The 25,580-nt window shown below is 34.4% G+C and overlaps 1 protein-coding gene across 1 annotated transcript in view; it reads left to right on the top strand.

Annotated features, from left to right (window-relative positions):
• LOC135227050 (cell adhesion molecule Dscam1-like) overlaps positions 1-25,580 on the top strand; it is a 343,394-nt gene that overhangs the window by 226,806 nt on the left and 91,008 nt on the right. Inside the window, 6 exon segments of the mRNA XM_064266856.1 lie at positions 6,037-6,176; positions 10,058-10,202; positions 13,266-13,528; positions 14,868-15,029; positions 16,694-16,978; positions 18,301-18,420. Of these exon segments, the coding sequence (XP_064122926.1) occupies positions 6,037-6,176; positions 10,058-10,202; positions 13,266-13,528; positions 14,868-15,029; positions 16,694-16,978; positions 18,301-18,420 (1,115 nt within the window).

Genomic DNA, 25,580 nt, shown 5'->3' with positions numbered 1-25,580 from the left:
AACATTATTCCTTTCACTTGCATTCAACGTTCGTACTTCGCTGTCACGGAGGAGAGGTGCCTCAACATTTTCTTTACACATCCTCAACTTCACCTTCATAGACACTTCAAGGCTCTTTCCAGTCATCACTTCTGTGAACTAGATCTTCTTTCAATCTACCATCATTTATTGTATATACTTCCGACTAACTCTATGAATCCTTTTTTTCCCTTGCGGATTAACATTCATTGACTTACATGAGAAGGCATGATGAGGCAGAAGCGCAGGATAGAAGTAGATGGAAACTGCTCATCCGAAACGGCGACCCCATATAAAAATGGGAACCAGCTGAGAAGAAGATTAACATTCATTGCTTCAGCATCCTAGTTTCCATTTACACTCAACCCGTTCTTTGCTTACTTTTACTTTCAACATTTTCTTCTTACAACCACTTTAAAAGTCACAAGTTTCTGCCATTTCTTTTCAGTGTCCCGCTCATTATTGTATTATACGTGCTAACATCAGCCATTCCATTATTTTTCACTGATCATGTTCTTATCGCAAACTTTACATCTGCATACAAATAAGCCAAGAAGATATGAAACAGCCATGGAAACAACATACTTTTAGTGAACCAAACTATTTCTGTGCCACATACCTTTGCAGTAATTTCAGCTTTTATAATATTTTACATCCCACTTATCAAGTCCCTTTTTTATATTATTCTTTCTTAACTTTTACTTTAGCCAAATCATAATTAAAATTACCTCCAGCTAATCTTCTTACCTTTACTTCCACCATCTTGCTCTTGCATCAGTTCGTCCAACATCATGCTCTTACATACAATTATGTCCATGAAATAATCGGGAAGACTATTTTCCTCACAAATAACCTCTTTCCCAAATGTCCTTATATTTCCACAAGGCTCCCTAAGTCGCATTCGTTCCAGGAACTGTACTTACCAACAACATGTTTCCCTGCTACCTGACCATGCATTTAAGTCATCTAGCAGCCCCACCCTTTCATGTTCTCCAACCCGGACCAGGTTCAAATTTGGATAATCACAAAAACATTGTTAATTTCTTTTTATACCATACCTGGACCCTATTCCTTCCTATTACGTTTTTTTTTCTAACACTCAACCTTATCCATACAGTCTTCGAACTAGATGTGTGCCCTTTGAGATCCGTAGAGTATTCCCGACTCTAGAAGTACTATTCTCCTTTCCCAGCTCTGCACCATTCAGCTGCCCCAGACGCAATCACGCTTTGTTCTTCTCATTCCCGCACACTCTGCTCTTTCCCTTTTACCTCACTAATAGCTTTAACATCCCGTTTTGTCTCCTTAGACGACTAAAATGCCATACATCTCTTATCTTTATCGTTACGTACACACGATTCAGAATTGCAAGACTAGCAATTTTCTTCTACGATTTTTTTTGCAATACCAATACAGTGTATATAGCTATTTGATGACCTTCACTGTATATAGCTATTTGATGACCTTCACAATGTGTAGAGGGATAAGTTTGTGATTATTTTATTTTTATGACATTCCACTCGTTAAATGGTTATATACGTATGCTTCATGTTTCCGCCGAACGAGGCGTGATCGATTACACGGGGGAAAGACTTTGTGCCCGTTTTATTAATTATTTTATTAATTTTTTTTAAGCTGTAAATTGGGTGCTTGATGGTCGGACAACTGTGGCGGTAGAGAAAGGGTTAACAGCGCCATCGGAAAAACGACTGTAAAAAACATGGAGGATTATCATCGTATAAGAGGAGAGTGAACATAATTGAATGAATATGTATTTTCATATATAATATAATGTGCGTGCATTTACCTACATATTTATATTATGGAATTTACATCCCGGCTTCTAATGCACACAAATATACATAAACCGAAGGTTACTTGAAAAAAAAACTTATTTTCAAGTTATTCTTGCCAGTCTCTAGCTGAAATCCAAAATTGAGTCCTAAGCTGGCATTTATGCTTAGTGATGTGCACAAACAGTAGTAATTAACCGGTATGCTAGATGTCCCTCATTAGCAGAGGCAAGCAAGGGAGGTGATTAGTTCCTGTTCGCCGTGGAACTGGAGAGCTGTTATTACAAGAAGAGAATGCTGTGTTCAACTTTCCTTTTTTAGATGGAGGAAGTTTATATATATATATTATATATATATATATATATATATATACTATGTATATATATATAATATATGTGTGTGCGTGTATGTATGCGCATATGTATACTTTATATACAAATATATATGTATAATATAATACATACATATATACATACTATGTTATATATTTCATATACATACATATATATTTAATATGAATGTGGTATATATATATATATATATATATTATATATGTGTGTGTGTTGTATATATACATCGAGCTACAAATGTCCTTTAATATCTAATTCACTCTACCTCGGAATTAATATATATTTTCATATATGCTTAACCGAAGGGAATTTTATTAGGCGATAATAGAACCTAGACACCATACAAATCCAGAAACGTCATTTATAGCCTCTTGCGGTGTTGGGTAGTGGGTTAAAACCTTCACTGACGTTCCTGGATTTGTATGGTGTCCTAGGTTCGCGCCTGGGTACCGACCAATTCTATTATCGCCTAATAAATTCCCCTTCGGTTAAGCATATGATATAATTAAAATTCCGAGGTAGTGAGGGTTAGATATTAAAGGACATTTGTAGCTCGATGTATGTATATGAATCACGGTAATGTGATATGACTTATATTAATGGCTACGTGCTGTCATAAGCACTACAACACTACCGAGGTCAAGGTGGGTTAATGCTAGCTCCAAATACGGGAATACCTGAGCGATAAAGGTATTTGAGGGTGAGAGACGGCATTAATTTATAGCCTCTTGCGGTGGTGGAGTGGGTAAAAGCTTCACTGACGTTCCTGGATTTGTATGGTGTCCTAATTTCGCGCCTGGGTGCCGACAATTCTATTATCGCCTAATAAAATTCCCCCTTCGGTAAGCATATATGAAAATATATTAATTCCGAGGTAGAGTGAGAGATATTAAAGGACATTTGTAGCTCGATGTATGTATATGAATCACATTACCGATATGACTTATATATATTATATATAATATATAATACAGTGCTGTATTGTTTAAACGTTCTTCTTATTGTTCAAGTAAGCCTGAGGAATTTGTTTGAATAAGTCTCCTTTCCTGTCTTTTAAGCTTATATATTTTACAGTCGCAAATTAATCATGCAGCCAGATTATAAATAAAAAAAAAAAAGGCCAAAACGCTTTCATAACTTTATCCCCTGTAATGCCTTTGCTGTTTCAAAATACTCTATTGATATATCTTTTGATCATTTTCCCGAAGAAAATCCGCTCTGAGCCAAAGAACAGAGTGGGAGAAATGAAAAGGCAAGTCGAGGATTGCAGAATTGCGTCATACCCAGTCCAGTTCATGTGCTGGGACGCTAATTAAGTGCTATTTCACCCCCGTGGGGGAAATTGCCAGTTTCATAAGGATGCCTCATCAGACGCTGCATTCAGGAGAAGGAGAGAGAGAGAGAGAGAGGAGACGAGAAGAAAGATAGAGGGAGAGAGAGGAGAGAGAGAGAGAGAGAGAGTGGGGGTTGTGGGGGAAGGAGGAGAGAAAGTGGGGCTGGGCTTCTACCAAGTTTCCATTCTATTTTCTTTTTATAATTTATCTTATTTGAATGGGGGGCAGGGTGGGGGGGGGGAGTTGATGTGATAATGATGGGGATGGCCAAGACCTGAGCTTTTTTAAATTGAAAGAATTAAGAGGTATTCTCTTCTAGTTTAATTGCTATATAGGCTTTTCGTCAAGTTTTTTGAGAAATGCAAATTATATATTATATTTCATGTTTTCGTTAATTACGGGTTACAATGCCTTGGTGTAATTATAAATTTTTCTACGCATTCTTTTTGTTTATGACGAATTTTTACTTAATTGTTTTGTAATTTCTGTGCATTCTTTTAGTGTATAATGATTTTTTTGCATAATTCTCTTGCAATTGATTTGATAAAGACCCTTACAGTACTTACAGTAGTGGGTTTCTTTCCTTTATAAATGAATTATTGTTAGTATCTCTGTTATAGTTCACTTCTACATTTAATTTGTGTTCCTACATACCAATATTTCTATTGCCTCATATTGAGCAAAGTAGACTGAAGAAATGTAGAGAATAAAAATTCGTGTATTTCAGTCAGCATCATGAACAGAGTTTAATCCTCGCTTACCTCCCTTGACATTTGTTTCTTGATTATTCTTCTTTTTAAGTTTTAATGACTTTGCAGAAAACATTATGTTTACAGGGGCTCTGATTAGTTTTGGGGTGAAAGCGCTTATGTCACATCTTTATAATGTATATATGTACATGCCCATACACACACAGACACACACACACACACACACACACATATATATATATATATAGGTATGTGTGTGTGTTTGTGTGTATGTGTACACATATGTATTTTATATATATATGTATATATATATATATATATAATAATATATATATATATTTATATATATATATATATATATATATATAAGGCATACGCCAAGAAGGAAAGTGGCTTTTGCCTTTATCTATATATTCATCACGTTCCAAATTTTCGTGATTCAGTTATGCATATTTAGTATGTGTGTATGTGTGTATCATAGTTTAAATATTATCCTTATATCTTTAAACTGATGAGCGTATACATTTAGAGGTACTTACCTGTTCATAAGTTCTTTATATATTGCTTTGTATTCGCTTCGTATCACAAGAAAAAATGCACGTGAAAAAAATTTGAGTTTGCGTGTTTTATTTTTTGAAATTCTACGCTGTGATAAAACATTAAGATTTATGCAGTTCTTTTTTATTCCATATTTCAAATGCACATAAAATTCTGGCTTCCGTCTGAATGTTGATGCTTCAAACTAAGAAAAAGTTTTTATATTTTTCCACTGAATTGTTTTCTCAGTTTTATATTCCGTCCTTGAATTATGCTTTTTGCAGAATTCGTTAAGGAAATGAAATGAAAAAGAGATGAATTCTGAATCGAAATCGAATTCACTGACTAAATCCTGTACGATTATAAAATCCACTTAATCCCTTACGATTATAAATTGGATTTACTTGGCGATCGAGTAAATCCACAAATTAAATTTCTCCGAAATCTAAAATTTAGACCGAAAATCGCAGGTAATGAAGAGAGAATCCTGAAATGAAAAACTAAAGGGGAAATATGTTTAAATTACCTCTCCCACTTCAGGCTAATATTTTGTTTTTGTATATTTTATTTTATTTTATTTTTTTCATTTTACTCAATTAGCAAGTTAACAACTTATCTTGGTTGTTCTATATGAGTGTATTGCTTTATAATGATAGAAATAAATAAACCACATGAATATTTATTTACATAGAGCTCTCAGAATGTAGTACATACAAATGAATAAACCACAGGGATTTATTTATTTTTTTACTAAGAGATCTGAAAGTTTATTACATAGAAATAAATAAACTACAGGAATATTTGTTTACTTAGAATTCTCTAAATGTATTACATAGAAATAGATAAACTTCAGGAACATTTATCTACTTAGATTTATCAAATGTATTACAAATTTTTCGGCAAACGTTCTGATAGCCTAAACTCTCTCTCTCTCTCTCTCTCTCTCTCTCTCTCTCTCTCTCTCTCTCTCTCTCTCTCTCTCTCTCTCTCTATTTATGGGTCTGAGTCTGTCTGTCTATCCATCAATCCATCTATCTTTTTATCTCGATCTGTATACGTATATATAAATATATATATATATATATATATATATATATATATATATATATATATATATATATATATATATATACTTGAACGGGCTTAAGAAAAATTATTCAGCTTTATTCACGTTGATATAGATACATCTAATAAGTTTGTGTTCTACATTTGAGTATTACAGAATTTCATATCATGAATAAACAGGAGAGAGAGAGAGAGAATCAGTGATGATATTTCCTTTTCCTTCATACAGGTCTGGTGGTCGAGTTCGAATCCGTCCTCGTGAGTCTCTGCATATTGCCCCAGTGGATCCGGCAGATGCTGGCATATACCAGTGCGCAGCTACATACGGGACCGATCACGCGCATGCGCACGCCTATGTTACCCTTGGAGGTAGGATAATGCTGGACATATTATTGTTATTATTATTAGGAAAGTAAATCCACAGTAGTATGCCTGTTTGATTTTGTTGTTATATAGTCAGAGAGAGGACTGTAGATTTACTTTCCCATTTTATTGATTATGAGTTTTCTTTGTGGATGTTATTATTATTATTATTATTATTATTATTATTATTATTATTAGCTTTGTTGTCTTTCTATTGTTTTTCATGTCATCTCATAATCGTCATCAATTTCCCTAGTTATGTATTATTGATTATTGTTATTTATGATATTTTGTTAATATCAATTCTCTTATTTCCACTATCACCATTATTATTGTTGTTATTCATTATCATTGGTAGTGGTAGTAGAAGTGGTGGATGAGAATTAGTATTATAATATATATTATATATAATTATATATAATATATATATTACATAAATTAATATATATATAATATATCTATATTTGTAACATTAATATATATATATATATATATATATAATATAATTATATATATATATATATATATATAAAACAAACGCAGGTATGAATGTATGTCAATTTACTGCTTACCGCTCGTTCATTCTTTCATTCATTAATTACTATTGACAAACAAACAAAGAACGCGATCCTTTGATTTATAGAATAGTTTATATAGTAGTTCCCGTTCATTTCGCTCGTTTCTATTAAATCGTTCGCCTTCGGTATGATGTCAATCAATCAATCAGTCAGACAGTCATAGCTGTTGGTTAAATGGTTCTTGTTTAATTGGTTTCGATTGGACATGAACGCCTCCTCCGCTTCAGGGACACTCACACACTCACACACCCACACCTGTAGTTTATACACATGCTCTCGAAATGAGTGTAGGTGCTCAAAGATATTTCTACACACACGCATATATATATATATATATATATATAGATATATATATATATATATATATATATATATATACGCATACATACATATATATGTGTATATATGCACACGTTTGTATACACATATATAGACGTGCATATATATGTATGTGTATATGTACATATATATATATATATATATATATGTATAGATATATATATATATATAATATATATGTGTGTGTGTGTGTGTGTGTGTGTGTGTGTGTGTGTGTGTGTGGGAACATAACAGGATATAACGCGAGTAGGAGAAGGCGAGAGAGATAAATAAGGTATTCAATAAAGATTAAAGGTCAGGTTGATTGAGTGACTGACTAAGGTGTGTAAGGTATCTCTGGGTGAGGGAGAGGTTACGAAGGAATAACTGAGGGGTAGTATTTTTCCTTTTTCTTGGGTAAAGGTGATTGAGTAGACTATGAATTATAGGGGAATAACATTATTGTTTGTACCAGGGAAGATGTACGATTGAGTTTTGGACTAGGGCTGAGTTTTCTGATCTAGTTAAGGAAAGTTTGGAAGCCTGTCCTTCAAGGCTTCGCGGAAGATTGCCTTAATCGGTCTAGACCAGTCACACTATTGTATTCCTGTTTTTATCTTAAAATTTCTGATTTGGTAATTTTACGCTAGGATTCATATTCATTACTTATTGTAGAATTACAATAAAAGAAAATAGCTCCGTGTCGGCAGGAGGTACTAAAACAAACATCAGCGCAAACAGTTTTTGTCTTCCCCTTGGGGGTAAGAAATGGTACTGGGAATTAAAGCAGTTTTATCGTAAATATATAGACTCCATAGGTTCGACAGCTTTTGATGAGGATAATCGCATATGAGACAGATATAATATATATATATATATATATATATATATATATATATATATATATATAGTATATCTATATATATATATATATATATATATATATATCACACAAGTCATACTCAGGGAAAAGGAGAGACAAAGGCAGAGTAGTGCCTTTGGGTACATTTTTAGCTGGAGAGAGAGAGAGAGGAGAGAAGAGAGAGAGAGAGAGTAGAGAGATAGAGAGAAGAGAGAGAGAGCACCTGATTATGTCAGGCCGGAGTGAACTTGCTGATTAAAAATAAATTACCGTGATGTCTAACATTCCAGTGAATGTGTGAAGGGGAAAATTACCCCCGCGGAATTCCATTCATTAAAACTAAGGGCGAAAGGGGGTCAAATATTTCATGGGAATGTTCAATATCCCCCCAAGTGGATTATAAATATGCGAAACTTTAATAGGAGGTCGGTTTTAGGGACACCGGATGTCGTATGAAAATTATTGGAAAGTTAAAAGTAAAAGAAAAAGTGAAAGTCTATACTTCTATACTTTCAGGCCATTGAATGTTCCCAAAAGTTTGACTATTTTTTATTTCTTTTCCGTGTCTCGAACACGAGTTAGAGCCCTGTCTGTTCAGGCGATTATATATATTTATATATATATATATATATATATATATATATATATATATATATTATATATATATGTGTGTGGGCGTGTTGTGTGGTGTGTGTGTGTGTGTGTATATCTGTATATTCTGTCTCGTCTATATTATATATATATATAGATAATTAATATAATAGTGTGTGTGTGTTTGTGTTGTGTGTTCGAGCGCGTGAATTTCACAACAATACGTCTCTGTACAAGATTATAAATTGTGATTTACAATAGCGTTGATAATTATTTGATTACGAGTTCCTTAAACGTGTTATGTTTAAGTTCAAGCCTTTAGGCTGGTGGTTTGGTTAATAATGATAATAATAATAATAACAAAAGGAACCAAACAACTACATATTTCCTCCCTTCCTTGAGTAATTTATCTGCTTTATCCATCCCCGTTTTTCTTCACAGGCTCTTTTTCTTATCATGTGTGCCACCTATTCTAAGAGACTGACGGCCCCATATCCCTTATCTTTCACACTCCCTTCCTTTCCTTGTATATTTTTAAGGGTTGGCGTGGTTTCTGGTTGCCATATTATGCTAACAGTATTTTTCATTAGCAAGTATTATGTGTTTTCATAGCTCATTCATTTTGTTTATATATGTGTTGATTAACATTCATATTGCAAAAAAATCGATTAATGCTTTTTCTTCTCAATCTTATTAGTTGGTTTCCCAATGATGATGTATCTTTTATTTTTTTTAAATATTTCTCTTTTAGTTGTTTTATGCAGTCTCCGTGTTATTATTTATTAATCAGCTCGTTTGTTTACTTACCCTTTGCCTTGTTTATCTTAGTTCCTTCATTTTTAAATTGTCAGGGAGATGTGTTTATTCTTATTAAGGTTTCATTGCTTGCCACTGAGTGTCGTGTTAAATAATTAACATGCGTAATAATTAGGATATTTCATTTATTACTCTGATGAAAAATGAAAAGGACGATAACAAGACTGGTGATATAAGAGATCGACTTTTGCAAATATAGTATCTTTGATTGATATTGTCACTTTTGATAGAAGCTACAGACGAAAATGTCATTGGGGAGTTATATGTAAAAACTCATTTGGTGGGTCTGAAGTCTTCTTGTTTTAATTAGAACTTTCGAACTCGAAAAGTGCCTAATGATAAACGTAATTAACAATCTAGTTCAGAAATTGAAATGATCTCATTATGGTATTCTATTATGCTATTTTATGATGAGGTTATCCCCTGTCCCTGTTCACCAGTTAAATTTCATACAAGATTCAGTAAGAACATTTCTCAGTTTTTACTAAAATCTACTTTATAATTTATATTTGTAAACGTACTCTCTTCCAGTGTGAACCATTGTAAATATACTGACAGCTTTTAATTTTGTATACGTGCATTCTTCAGTATAAACACATTTCAATCTGTTGAAATGTGTTCAATCTTCTGACGACATTTTATTTATTCAACATTTTTTTCCTTCGTACCATCTCTTGCTCCCTCTGCGACATTAACCTTCTCACCTCTTCCCCGCCGAACAGCTGCAGCGCCGCAGCTGGTCTACAAGTTTATAGAGCAGACACTGCAGCCTGGACCAGCTGTTTCTCTCAAGTGCATAGCCACGGGCACCCCCACCCCCCACATCACCTGGTCCCTGGATGGGTTCCCGATACCACACTCGCATAGGTAAGTTTTTCTGCCTTTTTTTTTTTTTTATCTTTCCCTTTTCAAAATGTTCAGACGTCTGGTAGACTGGCGTATGCACAGACACACATATTACTCACACACACACACACACACACACACACACACACACACACACACACACATATATATAATATATATATATATGTGTGTGTATTATATATATATATATATATATATATATATATATATATATATATATAATATATATATATATATATATATATATATATATATAAGTCATATCACATTTTTCCTTTTGTGATTCATATACATATATCGAAAGCTACAATGTCCTTTAATATCTAATTCTCTCTACCTCAGAATTAATATATTTTCATATATGCTTAACCGAAGGGGAATTTTTTCTCGAATAATAGATTTTGCCTGGACCAGGGCGCGAACCTATGGATATTTAAATTCTGAGGTAGAGCGAATTAGATATTAAAGGACATTGTAGCTCGATATATATATATATATATATATATATATATATATATATATATATTATATATATATATATATATATATATATTTATTTTTGTATATATGTGTGTTTATGGTGTATGGTATGGGAAATGTTATGTTAATGGTATGGTAATTGTTTTAATAATTTTATAAAAAGGGAATTTGTGTTCTGTTTTTTATGTATATATATATATATATTATTATATAATAATATTATTTTGTATATATAATAACACATATGATCGTATGTATGTTGGTACGTAACGTGTATGTTGGTTCCACGTGTATTCAACAAAGTGAATAGATAACGTGATTTTGCTGTGTTTAGAATATTGGATTGCGTGTTATATATCCCAGCATTTTCTTAAGATTTTGACGGGTAAAAAAAAAAAAAAAAAAAAAAAAACCTTAAGTAGAAAAAGTCTTACTTGCACAAATTTGACGTTAATTTTTAGGCCTCTTGTTCGTTTTTCTATACATAGAAAAGAATTATTTTTTTAAAAATGAATTTACTGCCATGCAATCTACGGTGATTTTACTTCGCACTAAAGCACAGGCCAAGCTTTCTCTACAAAGTAGTTGCCAACTGCTTCCATTTGGCGAAAGACCTATTTAATATTGGTCTCCCAGTCCACGGGAACCGCGTCGTGTTACTTGGTGATGTAACCTTATTTGAAACCATTATGGGTGATACTCAAGTAGTATATCTGGTCTCTCCAACTTTTCTTGTTCCCCTAAAGCTTCATTTCGTTTGTGTGTTTGTGGGCTTAGATAAGAGACATATGAATAGTTAGGTACACCCCTAATGAACTCTAATCGTTAATCGATTTATTGAAAATTCCCCTGAGGGAAGTTGTTTGTTTTGCTGAGCCTTTCCTGGTTCAGTTTTGGTCGTCGCTTCAGCATAGATTTTATTCTTTCGCCGCCTCTTGTTTAGTAAGTCCTTATGTGTAGGTGTCTATCAAACCTTTTTAATATTTTGTCAGCATTTGCTTCGAAATTTCCATTCTGTCTTGTAGTTTAAATATTGTTTTTCCGTTTCTCTCTCCACGATTTCTTACAAGTTTTGTCTTGACTTTTGAGTGGTGATGTGTTCCATTTTAGAAATATTTTCATCAAGTCAGATTAACCGGTTTACATCTCGTGACAAGACTTATTTAATACCTATGTTTCATAATCCCTATTGACCTTTTTTTTTTTTTTTACTTGTCACGATAGGTTTTTTTTTTTTTTTACATTTTTTTTACTTGTAACTTGTTTTTTATTTAGGATTTTTCTATTCATGGCAGATTAACAGTTTTACATCATTTGGCAACACTTATTTGCTACTTATATTTATAATATGTAAACTTATTTTTTTTCTTAATGTCACAATATTTTTGTTTTTCACATTTTTTATAAGCTAGTTATTTGTTTTTAGAAATTTTCCATTCACGACAGATTAACAATTTAACCTCACGTGGCAAAATTTATTTATTACTTATGTTTTATAATCCGTATTTTTTTTGTCACGATTTTTTTCTTCAAATTCTTTATGTGGTAATCACTTCAGTGTTTTGAAACTTCCTACTTACACGAGAGATGAACAATTTTACATCACGTGGCAAAACTTATTTATTACTTGCGTTTTATAATCTGCATTGTCATTTTATTTTTCCCTTTTAATTTTGCTCTCTCTCCTTCAGCCAGTCCATCCGCTTCCCCTCCCCCTACCCCTTCCCCCTCCCCCTCCCCGGCCCCGGTATCTGTCTCTTCCTCTCATTCACCGTCATTTTCCCGTAACGGGTGATCCATCTCGGAAAATGATGGCGCTCAGTCTCAAGAAGATTGTCGGAGTAATGAATAGAAAACAAAGAGTCATTATCCTCTCGAGCGCTCGAGTTATGGAGAAACAAGTGGCTTCCAGGCCGTGGCGCATTACGTCGAAGAAAGGCTCCCTCATTACCGCTGCCCGTCATCATTACCGTCGCCCGGATCATTATCAGCGTCCTTTTTTGCGATACTCTCATTATTATTATTATAATTACCGATTTGGATAGTGGGTCGCGGTTTATATATAAAACAGGGGTTTTGGAGGACTGTAAAGATGGCGAGTTATTTACTGTTGCTCTAAGGGGTAAATGTTTCTTGCGGTCATTGTTATCATTATTTTTCATTATCACGAGTTATTTACCGTCTCAAAGTTTGCACATCTATGCTTTCTACTGTTGTCTGGAACTGTCAGATGCTCTAGGTATATTGTTTTTCAATTTTAAACTATATATATATATATATATATATATATATATATATATATATGTGTGTGTGTATATATATATATATATATATATATATATATATATATATATATATATATATATAGATGTGTGTGTGTGTGTGTGTGTGTATTTTATATATATATATATATATATATATATATATATATATATATCTATATATATATATATATATATTAGAATGAGTGTTATGTTACAGATCCAGATGCAATATATAAATTTTAAACAGCAATTAGCACTAGCAGACATTCCAGCATCCAAGTAACCAAAGTGTAACATTGACCGTTTCTCTTTCATTCAGATACTTGAAAGGTCAGTACGTGTCAGCTCACGGTGACGTCATCAGCCACGTCAACATTTCCAGCGTCCACGAGACGGACGGCGGCACGTACACGTGCTCAGCCGAAAACAGCGCGGGCAAAGTCGTCCACTCGGCTCGTCTGAACGTGTACGGGCCGCCCCGGGTGCGACCGATGGGGCAGGTGTCAGCCGTGGCTGGGGAGACGTTTTCCGTCACGTGCCCCGCTTCTGGATACCCCCTGGATAAGATCATATGGAAAAAAGGTACGTGGTGAACACCAGTTTTCCTCAGAGTGAGTTTCCTTTTTTGAACATCATTTTTCACGTTAATATTTTTTTTTTTTTTTTTTTTTTTTTTTTTTTTTTTTTTTTTTTTTTTTTTTTGTGGTGTTAAAGCACGAAGGTATTTCAGATTTGTGAGGTATAAAAAGTTTTCATGGTCTCTCATGGAAGAAATTGTTTAGTGCATTGAAGTATAAGAGGCTCTGAATTTGTGAAATAAACTCCATTGTCCTAAGTAAGTTTTTGCCTTCATGGCGTAAACTCCATTGTCCTAAGTAAATATTTTTGCCTTCATGGCGCAAGTTATTATGGATGGAGTCTAGTCAAGTTTCCATTATCAGCTGGTGATGAATTTTTTTCTCAAACTTTATATTCGTTTTCCTTTAGAAAATATAAAGTTATTGTAACCCTTAGCCAGGCGTTTTCTATGAAGTTCATTAGTTTTATATATTAAAGAATCCAAAATGTGTCTTTCCCAGTATCGCTTACAGCGACCTGTCATATGGACACGTAGGGAATAAAACCGTGTATTTTATTTTATAAGACCATTTTGTCTTAGCCAGTCAGTTTTACTTTTGAGATAGTTTAGCATAACCTATCACGTGTCATTATCATTTAGTTTACCACAGCCCTAAGATACTTTAGCGCCAACATTCCACAGTTAAATTGGTATCTTTACTTCTTAGCTCAGTAGTGCGACCTTTCATGTGTACATCTGAGGTCATTCAGCTCAACTTCCCACCTTTAAATTGAGATTATTTAGAAGTCTCATCTTTACATCAGTGATCATTTAGCGCAACCTCACATATTTACATTGAGATTATTTAGCGTAAGCTCGTCATTATATTCGAGATCATTTAGCACATCCTCCGTTGTTTACCTGAGAGAGCATTTACCAGAGCCTCATTCTTACATCCGAGATCATTTAGCAAAACTTTCCTTTGTTTACACTAAGATTATATAGTACAATCTCATTTTTATATTCTGGGTCACTTAGCATAACATCCTTTTTTTTTTTCTATGAACGTATTTAACACAACCTCCTCTTTTCCGATATCATTTAGCTTAGCATCCCATGTTTACCTTTGAGAGTATTTAGCACAACCTCATTTTAACATCCGAGATCATTTAACACAACAACTTACATTCGCCTCTTAAGATTATTTAGCACAGCCTCGTTTTCGCATCCGAGGTCGTTTAGCGCAACCTCCCATATTGACATGTGAGAGTATCTAGGACGTCTTTTGTATAAATCTGAGATCCTTTATGACACAACCTACCACCCAGTAATGGCAGCAAGGCAACGTTCTCCTACCTGTAGACGGCGTCAAGCTCCCGACAACCCACCGCCAGCGGGTTCACGCCAACGGCACGCTCGTTGTGGAGCAGGTGACGAGAACTACTGACGACGGACTGTACTCCTGCACAGCCCAGTCTCGCCAGGGGCATTCGGATACCCAGACGCTCACCGTCAGGGTCATGGGTATGTTCGGTGGTCTTTCTAATAATGCTGGTAATTCTGGGGCTCTCTATGATCAGTTTACGAGAATGATTCTCTTCAATGGTAAATTATACAGGATTTTATTATGGTGGATCTCTTGTTAATAGATGTCTCAGAAGTTCATAACCTCATTTTTATTATTGCCCCTAGATCATTCTGTACTCATTTTTTTTTAATGACAAGTATTTCAAGAATATATTTTCATCCTTAGAATACCCTCAAGTCTATATTCTTATACATCATTAGTTTCAAGTCACTTTCATTCACTTGATTGAAGTATTCTGGGGCAAAGTCCATATTATTTCATGTACTGATGCTGCTTTTACAATGCAGTTGTATATACTTCAAAAGATTATGATTGAATTTCGTTTAAGTGAAATGCCATATTCAGTTAAATATTTTAAGTTGCATTGTGTCCAATGTAGTCTTAATATTTGGTAATGAATTTCATAACATATTTATGAAGGGACGTGTTTTGACTCGAGTTTTGTAGAAAATGTAGACCAAAGCTTTCACTTAGACCCTATTCCACTATCACCCCAGAATATAGATATTGTCAGTGTAACCAGGCTATTTAGTAAGTTGCTTCTCTACCTTTTTTTTGGTAACTTACTAGATCACAATTGAGCAGCATAAAACTGCAAATACCACAGGTCATTTTCAAACACCAACACTTGGCGTTCAGAATTGAAAACTGTCCCAGGTAAAGTATTTTAGGCCGCCATCATGATGTGGTAGTAAATGATCGTAGGCCACCACCATCGTCTGGTGGGCCGCGGTGGGATCATTGGTCGTGGATATGTTTACAGTGGCTCCAGTAATGCTGCCTTTCACCTTTGAGGAGAAGTTACAGAAGGGCGACCGCGTCGCCGTGGCCTGTGTCGTTAGCAAAGGGGACCCTCCCATCACCTTTACTTGGGAGAAAGATGGACGCAATGTCCAGAAAATCGAAGGGATTTCAGTGTCGAGCATGAGCGAGTTCTCGAGCGCTCTCATGATCCGGAGTCTGGACGCCGAGCACACGGGGGAATACACGTGCCGGGCCTCCAACGACTGGTCAGGAGCCTCCTACTCTGCCTCGCTCGCTGTCTCCGGTACGCCCAACGACCACGCTGCAGACGAAGCATGGGCGTGTTCTCTACAACAGATAACTTCTTCTTATTTTTTTACCATTCTCTATTTTTTCAGAATCCCTCACATAATATGTGTTCGAGTTTGGTATTTGGTTAACCCAACTTGCCGCGACTGTTCCCATTCCTTCTCACCTTTCATTGTTTGTTCCGTTTTTCCGATTCTGTGATGGCACTCCTTTCTCCCTTCGAAGTATAGCTTCCTGTATTCCATTTTTTCTCTCTTGCTTTCTGTATGTCATGATCTTGTCTCTTCCTCTACTAGTTTTGGTCTCGGACTCGTCGGTCTGAGACCAGCACTAGTGATATCCGCCTCATTGTTGTAGCACCTAGCATTTTCTATTTTGCTTTGAGAAGTAGAGAAAACCTAACATCTAGATTCCACAGGCACCACGAACCAACACCGCATCGTGCTGGTTCACCTTTACAAAACATAGTTAAGGAAATACAAGGTTTCTTTTTTCACTTTGCTTCTCGTGAGTGTGAGAGAGTGAGTGTGTGTGATTGTGTTTGCAGTTCCACCCCGGCTAGCTCCTCTGACCTTCCCTGGGGGAACACGTGCAGGGATGAGAGCACAGGCCACCTGCCTGGTCCAGGAGGGAGACCAGCCATTGACCCTCGTGTGGCAGAAGGACGGACGACTCCTCGATGCGAAGCTGGAGATTCGCACGTCGCCCATTGATCCCTACACGTCCATCATGGTGATTGACAGGACGACGGCTGAACACACAGGAAACTACACTTGTGTGGTCACCAACCCAGTACGCACCACCACCTCCACCGCCCGCTTGACTGTCAGCGGTAGGCCGCCCAATGCCTCTCTCTCAACTAACTAGATTAGGGCTGGGAGGGTAGAAGAAGGGGTTTTGGGGTTTTGGGGGAGAGAAGGGAGTTTGATTTGGGAGCAATTTTAGAAACAGCAAAGTTTTGGGGAGGAAAGGTTTGGGATGTTTTAGAGTAACCAGTTCAAGAATCCTGGATAGCATGCATGTAGAAATTGGTTTCAGTAGTAGGTAAGTTCATCAAAAGTAACCAGCATTTTGCTTCAGATTTTTTGCAAAGTGGATAATGCTTTTCTTGACCACGATGGTGAATCTTAAATGCTTAAAGGGTGATAACCTTAAATAGGTAACTGCTGTTACTATATCGTTCTTACATCTTGGACTCCAATGAATCTTGATTGTCAATCGACTTTTACTTCATCGACCTGATTTGTGGCAAAGGTCGACTTTCCTTGGACACAATTACACGACTTATAACAACAAATGTGTCTAATAAATCGCTCTCCAGGTGGTTATTCCATCTTGTACAGTTAGCAATTAAACTTGCATATTTAGTGAGATTTACAAGAAATGGAATTTGCACAAAATGACGCAGCATATTCTGTAGAGCATCTTACAGAATGAATTGTGTTTCAAAAGTAGATATCCCAGTTTTTAACATTACTATGCAATAGAGCAAATTTACGGTTGCGAAACTATTTTTAGAATTTAGACACATTTGTTTTACTTGAAATACCCGAACCATTTTTCTGTTAACTGGCAGACAAAAATACTCTTTGACATTATTGAACCGAGGTTGAATTTGGACTTGACTTTTAATCTTCTGTGTGTGACGCAACAGACAGTATGGATCGTGAGTGATTTCTTCTCTGATTCTTTCTCTTTCGACACACAAACTCCTTCGAGAAAGACAATTTAAAAAAAAAAAAGTATGTTTCATCAGTGCTTAGATGTGCTTTCAGTGTGTTTTTATGACATTTCGTATGTGATATAGGAATCTTATAGATATTAGAAGTATCACTGTTTCGTGGAGTGTGTAGGTAACCTATTTTTTTATATACTTTAATGCCCGTTATCTGTCGAATTTTAAAATATCTTTGGAGTAAGGTAAACAAATCTCATTGGTTGTGCTTTTTCATAGAGCAGCAAAATAAATGTTCTTTGTGATGAATATGATTGAAGAAATTTGGATTTTGATCAAAATGATTCTCTAAATCTCTTAATCGGTATAATAACTTTTTATGATAAAGATGCCATTAAACTGATAAGTTATAAGTGCTTATAATGAAAATGCATTTATATTCACTTTGTAATTGATTAATGAACCTGTCTTCACTCCAGTCCCGCCAGCATGGGTTGTCGAACCCAGTAGCGCCAGCGTAGAACTGGGTGGGACTGTGGCCCTCCACTGTTTAGCCAAAGGATTTCCCAACCCGACCATCGTCTGGCGAAAAGAAAGTGGTAAGTGCCCGTTCTCTCAAGCGTCGTGATTTTTATAGTCATTATATATATATATATATATATATATATATATATATATATATATATATATATATATATCAGCTAATAAGCGCGGAGGTTTTCTGTGAAGGTAATCTATACCAGATTCGACAGTTAAAGTATGAATTTAGAAGTGATTATCGCTTGCTTTGTTATGGAGCCGCCCACTTTCAGGGGAATGGAATATGAAATATAAAATTACATGTGTATATATATCAATATGTTTGTGTATATAATATATATATATATATAATATATATATATATTATGTGTGTGTGTGTGTGTATATATATATATATATATATATATATATATATATATATATATATATATATATATAATATATATAATCATGTATATACACCCCTGTTTTCCTAGTTATAAGTAAAGACCAGGAAGAAGACAAGAAACAATCTTAACAGGTACCACCCACTCAGCAGAGAGAGAGAGAGAGAGAGAGAGAGAGAGAGAGAGAGAGAGAGAGAGGGGGGGAGTAAATATTAGTCCAATAAGTAGGTAAGGCTTTTACTTTTCGTTTATGAATGATTTTCATATTCTTCCTATATTCGGGTTTAAGCGTCGCACTAGTCATGTATACACCTACATATATTTGGTAATATTAATGGTTTTCGTGGAAATTGTCCTCTAATTACTGGTACTCTTTACTTCTCGTTGTGTTTTCTGGTTTACTATTGTAATTAAAGCCTCACAATATCGTATTGAAGTTTATTTTAAGTAAGTCGAAAGTCGTTCGTAGATTTTAGTTTTCTCGTGTTGCTTTTTTTTTCATTCCGTAGAGCAGCACAACATGCTAAAAGATTTTTTTTTTTTGCACGTCTGCAATCATGATAGCCCGAAGATTAGGTATAGTTGTATATATATAGATATATATATATATATATATATATATATATATATATAGTATTACATGTATATATGTATATATATAATATATATATATATATATATATATATATATATATATATATATATATATATATATATATATATATATATAATATATATATATATATATATATATATGTATATATATACATATATATGTGTGTGTGTGTGTTTACCTAGGAATGGTGTAAGATTTAACCCTCTGTGGTATTTGATTTTCACATATGCTTTTGTGCTTGACAGGTTACCTGTCATTGATTGCGTTGTAAACAGCTTGCTTCGAATAGATTAGGTTCTGTTTCCTTACCTAAAGGAAATGAGACCAGTAACGTGTAAGTGGGGAAGGGGAAGAGAAGAAATTAAAATATTGACGACATTACGAATACTCTGGCTACTAATAAAGGTTCTTCTTGAGGTCATCTTCGGTATATTTATTATGACATAAATTGCTTTCCATTTCTAGTTATTTAACAGTGAATAAATAGTAGAAAGAGTGTTATTAGGGAAAAATGTTATTGCATTTATTTTAGTGCTTGGATTGCATATTGACCAGCAATTCTTATTAAAATAATACTCAAAAGGAAATAATATCAACTTCATTTCGTTAGATTCAATATCTGCGTCGCCATCGTTCGTTATCCGAGGTCACTGCTAATTGGAGCTTACTTGTTGGAGGCCATTATCGATTTGACAGGCTGAAGTTCAAGGTCATGTTTTATTTCATGGGACGAAAAACTGAATTACGCCTGCAATGTTGTTTGTTTATTGCATTATCGTATTGTTTATAAACTATTATTGCAAGGCATCCGGGAAATTTATGCTAATTCATATTGAATTTGAGCAGGGCTCCGTCGAGAAAGATGTGAAAATGGCACGACAAAGAAAAATGAACAAATAAAGACAAGGATAATCTGCTTTGGCAATAGCTGTAGCACATGCAGTATTCCTGTACGTAATTCTGGTGTGGGGCTCCTAATCGCATCATGTTTTTATTTATATAATTCCTTTGCGCTCTCTCTCTCTCTCCTCTCTCTCTCTCTCTCTCTCTCTCTCTCTCTCTCTCTCGAATGTTTTAGCTTTAGGTAGTACAATATACTGTATCCCTCCAATCAGAGTAAACTTATCAATATAACTTTCAAGATGTTCGTACGAATATATCAGTATTTCCAACATGTAGAATTAACTGTAACTCTCTCATGATGATATATAAAAAGTTAACTTATGATTTGATGAATCGATATAAATGAATTCGTGGATATAACTTTTAGATTTGTATATAAGTGCACCATTGTTGATGATGAACATGAGCAGATTTATTTATTTTTTTTATTACCTATAAGTACAATATTGTTGATATTAAAAAATCCTCATAGTGGCATGAGTCTTCAAATGGAGAAACAAATCCACAGGTATGTAAATGTACATATATTTAAATTTAAAACTGTAAGGATAAGGGGAACCGAACAGATTCCTGAAAGCTATCCTTAAAGTTTTACATTTAAATATGTGTACATTTACATAACTGTGGATTTTTTCTCCATTGTTGATATTAATATGAGCACATTTATTTGTATTGCTATTGATTATATTCAGTTAATTGAAATTAGTTATCTGTCTTCTTTTGAGTTAAAAGAAATATTTTTTTTTATAGGTTTTAAGGTAAATATAATGGGAGATAATTATTTATAACAGACACGACAGCATTCTTACTGAATGTATATAAAATTTTGGCGTACATGATAAAAGGTAGAATACGGTATATTAGTGAAAATAATGCATAATTAAGAACTGATTGAAGGAAGGGTGAGAGGGAGATTGATAAGGTAAACGGTTTATTGTGAAGGAAGCTGCCTTAATATTCAGGGATTACGCAAAGTCCGGGCAAGATAAAGGTGATTGTCGGAGTGCGTGCGTGCGTGTGTGTGTTATATATATATATATATATATTATATATATATATATATATATATATTATATATATATATATATATATATATATATAGTCTTTCGATGCTGTGCTATTGAGCCAGCCGTCTAGGTGTATGGGTGTAATGTGAAATATTTCCGCACAAGGATCCACAATTGATGTTAGAAAATATTGCAATAAATGTAGCGTAATGTTTTTCTTTGGAACCACTTCTTGGTGTAAAGAAAACTCCATAATGTCGATAAGAGTAATTTTTCTCTTGAGTCAGCCTAATTAGGTTCACAAATATAAATCAAGTCGTGTAACATATGCCATTATTTATGTGTATGTATATGAATATTAGTGAGTATATATATATATATATATTATATATATATATATATATATATATATATATTATATATATATATATATATATATACTGGGTCTGATCACATCACCGTGATTCATATATATAGCATTAAGCTACAGATGTCCTTTAATATCTAATTCGCTTCCACCTAAGAATTAATATATTTTCTTATCTGTTAGCTGAATTCCACTTCAGTTAACTATATGAAAATATATTAATTCTGAGGTATAGCGAATTAGATATTAAAGGACATATATGTATATATATATATATATATATATATATATATATTATATATATATATATATATATATATATACATAATATACATATACATATACATATAATATATAAATATACATTATATATATATATATTATTATAATATATATATATATATACCACACATACATACATATAAATTAAATGTGAATAACTTGACGTTTTGAATTACGCATAATTCTTCATGTTCTATGAAACGGGGGCAAAGGGAATAACATGAATTTTTCGTTAATCTATTCATCCTGGAAATTCGTGGATTTGTCAGACTTGGATGACTCCGATTCATCAGACTGCATTGTTGTTTCTTCAGCTGTTGTGCGAAAGGATAACGCAATATCCATCCTTTGAATATGCATAAGTCGGTCCTTTGTAAGTGAGCCAATAAAGTCCAAATCACGTATTCTCTCTCTCTCTCTCTCTCTCTCTCTCTCACACACACACACACACACACACACACACACATATATATATATAATCATTGCACAGATGTGTCCCGTCAAATCAAGCGAGAATAGAGTAATATACATGCTTATTTGAATCTTGACATTATGAGGTCAGCATTTGATAATAAAGAAACTCTCTCTCTCCTCTCTCTCTCTCCTCGTCTCTCTCTCTCTCTCTCTCTCTCTCTCTCTCTCTCTCTCACACCCGACACACACACACTTATCTACTAATGTACTGATGTATTCTGTGAAATCAAGAGAGAATAAAGTAATATATATGTTTATTTGAATCTTGATAATATTGAGTCAGCATTCGATAATAATGAAACCCCATTAGCTTACTGCTTCTGTGTCGGATGTTTGAGTGAGTGTCAATATTTGTTTACGCTAACCATTTGTATAATTTGGGCATTTCTCTGTCAGTCATTATTTCCAGCGTCAGAAGGAAATTTGCTAGGAAAGCTCCGATCTAAAACTCGCGCCCTCGAAGTGAAGAGGTGCTCTACATGTGTTATGGGAATCCGCTTGAAGTAAAGCTGTGCTGTTTTAATTATTCATGCACATATATACATACACACATTATAGTATATGTATATTATACACATACATATTTATCCATGGTGACTAAATGCTTGGTACTGAGGTAATCATTTTATAGTCACAGTTATTCATTAGCAATGTTTTAAATGAAAAACCTTGTTGCATCTCTTCATTAAGATTACTCTAGCTGTGTTTTTACGTTGCTGCTTGTTAAGATAGATTCGGAATTAAATCGTGCTGAGTATGTTCTTTCACTCAAAGCTTACAATGAAACCATCGTTCGTAAATCATAGACTTTAATTTATTATTATTTTATTATTATTATTATTATTGTTATTATTATTATTATTATTATTATTATTATTATTATTATTATTATTATTATTATTATTATTACTTATTATTATTATTATTATTATTACAAAAAATGGCAGAATTCACAGGATTGAACTTATACAAAATTCTTTCAATTCTCCTTATGAAAGACAAATCATATGGAGAATTGAAAGGATTTTGTGAATTCTGCCATTACTTTTAATAAAAAATGTTTGAATGAAGGTCTGTTTCCACCATATTATTATTATTATTATTATTATTATTATTATTATTATTATTATTATTATTATTATTATTATTATTATTATTATTTCATGTACAAGCGATCATATTTGACAAGCGGATAAGCCATCAACCTATTATCAAAGCTTTGAAAAGTTACTCTCCTCTGAAAGTGCCAATTATCAGAAGTCCGAGTGCTATCTTCACACGATCATTGAATATCAGATTTTTGCATAGGGATGAATGTCGGGTAATCATCCCCTCACAGCATCCTTAACTGCTAATTATGACATTCTGTATTGGCAATTTTCTTACCCTGCCCCCCCTCCTTATTGAATCGTCATCAAAGTGCTACCTATTAATACGGTGATAGATGGAATATTAGACTTCCTTAGCAAGAAATTTGGTCTTTATCAAGCAATTATACGGTATTACGAAAAATAAGAACACAAATTATGTCATCTTATTCTCAACTGTAGAGATTCTGATTACAAAATTACATCGTACATATAAAAATAAAATTACATCATACATATAAAAATAGAGCATTCTGTAAAATATGTTATCAAATATCTCATTGACTGAACTTTATGGAAATTAGAGATTCTACAGACTACTGGCCACTGTTTCTTCCAAACCATCTTTTAGTTAACACGTTCTTTCTATCCTGCACTGAATTGCCTTAAGGCAGTTATATCGAGACTTTATGTAATATAAAGTTTAAAACCTCTTATTTACAAGAAATAGATGCGGAATTATCACCTTACCCAGATAGTAAACGCAACATCCTAAAGGTGAAATTAGTATTGACTATAGATATATCAATAATACTTCGCCCACGTTAGAAGATTCGGTTTTTGTTTTGTGGAATTTCGTTTTTTTGTTTTTTTTTTTTTTTTTTTTTTTTTTTGTGAATTTATGGCTCATGTAATTAAAGGTATGTGCTTAACAGCGGGTCCTATTTCAGGCATGTGTTTGTTTAACTCTGTAATTACCGGACGTAAAGAACGCATTGTGAAAATAATGTGTGGTTTTAGTTTGAATGTTTATCTGTTTCGTAATTATAGGTGTTGTTTTCGTTTGGCGATTATTTCAGCCTCGCGATAAAGATTGGGATTTTAGCCCCGGCGCCTCTCCCGTTCCTTCCAGTTATCCTTCTCCCCTTCTTCCTCTTTCATCAGCTTCACTTCCCTCTCCGTTTCCTTTTCATCCTGTATTTCCTCTTCGTCCTTCACAAACCTTTCTTCCCGTTTCACCAACTTTTTCCTCCCCCTCCCCTTCGTTTCCTTCCCCACGCCCCAACTCTCTCTCTCTCTCTCTTCTCATCTCTCTCCCATCTCATTCTCTCTCTCTCTCTCGTCTCCTCTCTCTCTCTTCTCTTTCTCTCTCTCTCCTCCTTCACAAACCTTTTCCCCTCCTTTTCCTCTTCTTATTCCTACTTCTCGAACATTTCCTTCTTCCCATTTCACGAATTTATCATCCCTTCCGGTTCCACTTCCCCCCCTCTTCTTCCTCTTCCTCCCTTAAAGACCTTTCTTCTTCTTCTCCTCCTATACATGATCGTGTACCTCCATCCCCAGTTTCCTCCATAGAGGCGAAGCTTTATTCCGAATACATTCGTCGTCATACATTGCTGTTTTTTTGTACCGCAGGTTTCACCCGCAAATACCGGACGGTACTTTTACGATTTGCTCGTCGTCATCAGTATAAAGACGGGAAGAAAATAAATAACTGACTTTGGCAGCACGCTTTTCCTGGCGTGTGGGAAGCTTCGCCTTTTAATCTCGGCTGCAGAGAGAAAGCTATTTACCTTTCCCAAATGAGAAGGTCCTTAATATATATATAAGCGGGGTCATTACCCAAATGTTATATTTCAGATTTTTGAAAGCATCTGGAGTGTTTGTTGACCCGAATCCTTGAGGTGGTCGAGCACCGGGAAGATTAGGCAACACTTTTGGCCTGATTAAACTCTTACTTGAAGTAATAGGGGTGGAGGGCGTTGGGTGTAGGTGGGTGGGGGCCGGGTGGGGGTTGGGGGGAAGGCGTGGTTAAATCCCTACCCAAAGGAAGTGAAAACGGTTAACTCATTAAATATTTACAGAGTTCCTGCATG

Source organism: Macrobrachium nipponense, chromosome 15, assembly GCF_015104395.2.
Source record: "Macrobrachium nipponense isolate FS-2020 chromosome 15, ASM1510439v2, whole genome shotgun sequence".
NCBI classification, from domain to species: Eukaryota; Metazoa; Arthropoda; class Malacostraca; order Decapoda; family Palaemonidae; genus Macrobrachium; species Macrobrachium nipponense.
Note: the sequence above shows the minus strand (reverse complement) of the source record. Positions and strands in the feature narration are given on the sequence as shown.